At 45.4% G+C, this 6,000-nt stretch overlaps 1 protein-coding gene across 1 annotated transcript in view; it reads left to right on the top strand.

The window, feature by feature from the left end:
* The first annotated feature begins 2,149 nt into the window (after nucleotides 1-2,149).
* Nucleotides 2,150-6,000, top strand: part of LOC122933908 (zinc finger protein 260-like) — a 38,524-nt gene continuing 34,673 nt past the window's right edge. Inside the window, exons 1-3 of the mRNA XM_044289015.1 lie at nucleotides 2,150-2,500; nucleotides 3,000-3,155; nucleotides 3,239-3,362. Of these exons, the coding sequence (XP_044144950.1) occupies nucleotides 2,429-2,500; nucleotides 3,000-3,155; nucleotides 3,239-3,362 (352 nt within the window). The 5' untranslated portion in view covers nucleotides 2,150-2,428. The remainder of the gene's footprint in view (nucleotides 2,501-2,999; nucleotides 3,156-3,238; nucleotides 3,363-6,000) is intronic.

Here is a 6,000-nt window from a genome sequence, read left to right as displayed (position 1 = left end):
ACGGAATTCCTAACGCTGATGCGAACTCGCCTTGAGAATGTTATTTATGTTAAAAAATAAACGCAGCAAAATCTAAAACGCAAAAACTCAGTGTCCATATTGTTGTTTTTAACCATCCCCCTCCCAGAAAGAGGTTAATGAACATTAATCAGTAAGTTTTGTGGACCCAAAAATGGCGGCATTAAATACTACAACATGTCTTGCAAAAAACAAGCCCTCCTATGGGCAAATAAATAGTAAAATAAAAAAACGTATAGCTCTTGGAAGGCAACGGTGAAAAAATGAAGAAAAATAAAAATAAAAACAATGCTTGCTCATTAAGGCCTCATTCATACAAGCGAGTTTTCCATCCGGGTGTGATGTGTGTTTTGGACGGACAGCAGGGGCGTAGCGAGGGGGGGAAGACAGGGCATGTGCCCCAGGAGCAGAGGCTGGGGGTGCGGACCCACCTGGCAGTTCCTGTCCGCTCCCTACTTCACTGGTCTCCGGCTCTCCCCCCTTAGGCCGCATATGGCACTGCTGGCAGTGGGAGGAGCGCTGAACGCCCGGAGGTCGACCTCCTGCACAGCTAGCAGCGCCATGTATGTGGAAGCATGTCATTAGGAAAGATGGTAAGTATTTCATTTTTTTTTCTTTCATGTAGCTGGAGAGGGCACAGGGGCCACAAGGAGGACCTAACTCTGTGAGGGGCACAAAGGTGTGCATGACTAGTGTGAAGGGGCACAAGGGTGGGCATAACCACTGTGAGGGGCACAAAGGTGTGCATGACTACTGTGAAGGGGCACAAAGTTGGGTATAACTACTGTGAGGTGCACAAAGGAGGGCATAACATTTTGTTTATTACCTGGTGATAGATTTTATCAGGTGGGACTGGGTGAGTGTAATTATGCATTGGGTGGAGTTAGAGGAGTGGCTTAGTGTAACAGAAATTTGCCGTGACGCGCGGCTTAACTACTGCCTCTTTAAAGTAGAACTCCTGCAAAAAAATATATTCTCTGACCTGTTAGAAAGGTGCATGATGTAATCTGTAGAGAATGTAATCTTCTCACCAGTGACTGTATTTGTGAGTTATCCCCACCCTTCTAATTGTAGTTGTGTCATGTGACCAACTCTCTGATCACCAACTGATACAGGACTGGAAGTCAGTTACTTCTCTAGTCATCCCTATGAGACTGAGAATGAGGCTTCCATAGGAATACACAGAAACTGACTTCCTGTCCTCACATAAGATGCTGTGTCAGTTGGTGAGTCTGATTGCAGGTCACATGACACAGAAGAGAAGCAGAAGGGAGGTTATAACTCACAAATACAGCCACTGGTAAGAAAATGACATTCACTACAGATTACATCATATAACTTTCTAGCGGGTCAGAGAATAAAAATTTTTTGCGGGAGGTCTTCTTAAAGTAAATTTGATTCTCGCAGGAGGCGCAAATCTGAATTCTTGCCCCGAGTGCAGGAAAGCCGAGCTACACCTTTGCGGACAGCATCCAGACTGAATCCTGACCATTCCTGTCAGGGGTCTGTGCACACGGTTTTCACGCTTCATCTTTGTGTTAAGAAGAAATCGCAGTTTATTCTGATTGATCCTGACCCCAAAACCATCAGCTTTTTCCTGACACAATCCGTGGAAGATCTGTAGCCTAAGGACCAAAAACAGGCTGGTCACTAAGGGGTTAAGATTCTGTCCTGTTTTCCCACACAGAGACCCCAACAGGACCTTTAGGACATTTGTAATGATGACAGACAAGATCCGGATTCCCAACACACAGAGGACTATAAGATCCCGGGACATTTACGTGTTCTACATTCAATGTTCTGGACCTGATTCTTTGCACTAAACGTCCTGTTCGGGGAGAAACTGAACAGAAACGTAAAGCAAGGATTAGGTCCCACCACCACATTCATAGAGACAACCCTCCTACACTCCAGTGACTCCACTGCTGAGCTCCGCCCTTTGCACTGGTCACATGATGGTGACATCATCACAGGTCTTTTACCACCACTTCTCGCTAGTACTGAGCTCCACCCCCTGAACTGATCACATGATGGTGACATCACTACTTATCTACAGCTGAACTCCGCCCCCTGCACTGATCACATGATGGTATCATCATCACAGGTCCTTCAGCTTTTGCAGTGCAGCAGATACAGAGCAGGTTCTTGTTGGTAGTCACTGCTGTAGTGTCTGGAGCCTCTTCTTCTCTCTGGTATCAGCCATTTTTTTTCCAGAATCCCCCTTTATCCCCGGTGCTGGGGGTTCTGAGAAGCGGGGTCTCTCCAGGAGCAGTAAGTGCGGTTCTGGATCTCACTAATGCTCTTGTCCCTGGAGGATTTCCAGCCTCTCCTCTCCTCATAAAGACACCTGCAGTACTAGAAGCCTCCAGCTCCTCCAGTTCTCTCCTCTTCTCCTGAATGACCACGAAGGATGGACAGGAAGGAGATCAGCAGAAGAATATTAGACTTCACCTTGGAGATCATCTCCCTGCTGAGCGGAGAGGTAAACTTTTCTAGATTTCTCTCCTCTTTATTGTATTCTGTAACAAGTCAGACATCGGGAAGGAGAATCCATTATAGGAAGTGATAGGAAGAGTCCAGGGTCCTGAAGAACGGCCTCCAGACCTTCCAAATGATAGAGAAGCTGAAGATCAGCCACCAGTATGGTCAGTGATGGATCATGGAGACCAATAGTCATGTTGTAGGAGCCATGAGAAGGTAACTAGGCACTTTGTACCCAGGAGGAGAGGAAGCAGAGGAGGAGATGGCCGGAGTCTTTACTGTAAGAGCAGTGAGACTATAGAGCTCTCTGCCAGAGGAAGGAGTCATGGGGGATTCTCTAGAAGAGTCCAGAAGGGGCCTGGAGGTCTGGAGGGTAATAATATTCCAGCTTCTGGTGACTAGATTACTGGAGATGAGGCCATGATCCAGGGAGGGATTCTCAGTGTAGATCTGGAGTTAGGAAGGAATTTCTTTCTCTTAGTGTCTTTCTCCATCCACAGGATTACACCATAGTGAAGAAGACATCGGGGCTGACTCTCATCCTCCATGAGTCAGGAGGGTGGAGCAGGACCCCCATCGCAGAGCCTTCCCCCCTAATAGTTGAGCAGAAGATCCTAGAACTCACTCACAAGATGATTGAGCTGCTGACTGGAGAGGTGACATTGCTGGGAATGCTGGGAAATTCTCCAGTAACAGCACTGGAGGGGTCTGGGTGATGACGGTGTCATTGTGTTGTCAGGTTCCTGTAAGGTTTCAGGATGTGGCGGTCTATTTCTCCACGGATGAGTGGGAGTATTTAGAAGGACACCAGGATCTGTACAAGGAAGCCAGGATGGAGGCTCCCCGGCCTCTGACATCACCAGGTAAGAAGAGACGAGGTGAGAAGAGGCCATGTTAAAGCCTCAGTCCTGTCATGTGCAGTGTGTACACGCGTGTAATGACATGTAATGTAGGAGCTCCACATGGTATTCTCTGGTCACATCACATTAGAGCCTACATTTCCCATATACATCACACTTCTCCATAGGCTCCATCCCCCTGACAGATATAGTGTCCGCTTGGCCTCCATCGGGCCGGTACAGTAGATTACATTATTCTATACAGAGGATCCTGCAGGAAAACCTGCGCCGTGCCGTATACATGGGGCTTATGGGTGACGTCTGCCCCTGTGTGACTATATAGAATGATAGGACTGTACAGGGGAGACAGTTCCCAAATAAGACAGCTCACGACCCTTTCAATGCCTGCACGGGAAAGGAGCGATCCCCATATGATGCATACGAAATGATCCCAGCAGACGTGATTGCTCTTCAGAATGCAGTTGAGGAAGGCAGACATGCCGCAACGCGCTCTGTGAACCGTTTAATAAATACATTCTGAAGAGCAAGCACGTCTGCTGGGATCATTTCGTATGTATAGGGGAGACGTCACCTCCTTCTATCAGAGATCTACGTTAGGAAACCCTCCTGATATCTACCTCTGATGGAAGGCTCAGACGTGGTGTGAACATATCCTTATTCCATAGTCACTTTCCAGTAGTTCTCCCTTCATGTCTGGGATCCTCTAGTCACTCCACAAGCAGAGAAGACACAAGGTGCTATACGTGTCTGGAGGAGAAGGTGGGATCACCGGGCTCTTCTTTCTCCTCCTCCAGTCTGTGGTCCTGTCAGAACGGACATGTGTCTTCTAGCAGTAGATGTACGGCCCGGAGTGTTCTAGCTGCGGAGGCTCCACAATATGTCATGGGCTCCATTTTCTCTTAATCCGAAAATCTGCTCCAGAATAAATAGGAGTGTGCTGACATGGGGGGTGCAGATGAATCGGGCAGTCTGAGGGGTTTACAAGACGTCTCTGATCAGTAGCCGATGCCTGAGCTCCACACACACATTCCTTACTTTACTGTACTGCTGCATTAGGGTGTGTTCACACACAGCAGATTTATTGTACAGTTTTCTTCTCTTGAAATCCATCCCACATATGTGAATTTGGATGTTCCTGCAGGAAGGGTATGGATATAGCGGTGGATGATGGTAGACAAACCTTGTTTGTTGATCCCTCTCCATATGACTCTCATCCTTGCTATTTAGCCTCTCGGATGCTGTGGACAATAACCACTGCGGTATCTGAACAGTTGTACAGAGCAAAGTTGTTCCAATACCATAATTTTGAAATACATTTTTATACCAAGAAAAAATTACAATCCTCGATACTATTCGATACCACACAAAAAATATACCCATACATTAACCCCATGTTGCCAGTTGTGAGAACTGATTATTTATCACCCCTAGAACACTCTGCTTATAACTGTTTATTGTATAAGGGCAGGAGAGAACAGAGGAAAGGTGAGAACTGATTATCACTACTAGAACCCCCTGCTTATCACTGTGTATAGTATAAGGACAGGAGAGGTGAGAACTGATTATCATCACTAGAACATCCTGCTTATCACTGTTTTATAGTATAAGGACAGGAGAGAACACAGGATAGGTGAGAACTGATTATCTATAATCACTAGAACATCCTGCTTGTCACTGTTTATAGTATAAGGGTAGGAGAGAACAGAGTAGAGGTAAGAACTGATCACCAAAAAATAGAAGCTCATTTTTGATCAAACGTGTGTCAAGCCCATCTACCAGGTGTCAAGGTGACTTCTATAAGGACAGGAGAGAACACAGAAGAGGTGGTAACTGATTATCTATCACCTCTAGAACACCATGCTTATCACTGTTTATAGTATAAGGACAGGTAAGAACACAGGAGAGGTGATAACTTATTTTCTGTCATCACTAGAACACAATGCTTATCACTTTTTATAGTATAAGGGACAGTAGAGAACACAGGAGAGGTAAGAACTGATTATCACCACTAGAACCCCTGCTTATCACTGTGTATAGTATAAGGACAGGAGAGGTGAGAACTGATTTTCTATCACCACTAAAGCACCCTGCTTATCACTGTTTATAGTATAAGGACAGGGGAGAACACAGGAAAGGTGAGAACTTATTTTCTGTTACCATTAGAACACCCTGCTTATCACTACTTATAGTGTAAGGACAAGGGAGAACACAGAAGAGGTGAGAACTGATTATCTATCACCACTAGAAGACTCTACTTATCTTTGTGTATACTATAAGCTACAAGAAAATTTAGACAAGCACATTCATAGTCGCAGGTGCACATCCATAAAGCGAGCATGCAGAAAACAAACAAAAAAAGGTATGACAGCACAACATCTCACATACAAACAATAAAACTGGGAAATAGGGATGATTCTAAATTAAAGTGATATTATACCTACTACAAATGAAAAAAATAGAAGCTCTTTGCACACATTTTTGATCAAACGAGTATCGGGCCCATCTACTATGTGTCAAGGTGGCTTCTATAAGGACAGGAGAGAACATAGAAGAGGTGGGAACTGATTATCTATCACCTCTAGAACATCCTGCTTATCACTGTTTATAGTATAAAGACAGGGGAGAACACAGGAGAGGTGAG

Source organism: Bufo gargarizans, chromosome 4, assembly GCF_014858855.1.
Source record: "Bufo gargarizans isolate SCDJY-AF-19 chromosome 4, ASM1485885v1, whole genome shotgun sequence".
Lineage (NCBI taxonomy): Eukaryota > Metazoa > Chordata > Amphibia > Anura > Bufonidae > Bufo > Bufo gargarizans.
Note: the sequence above shows the minus strand (reverse complement) of the source record. Positions and strands in the feature narration are given on the sequence as shown.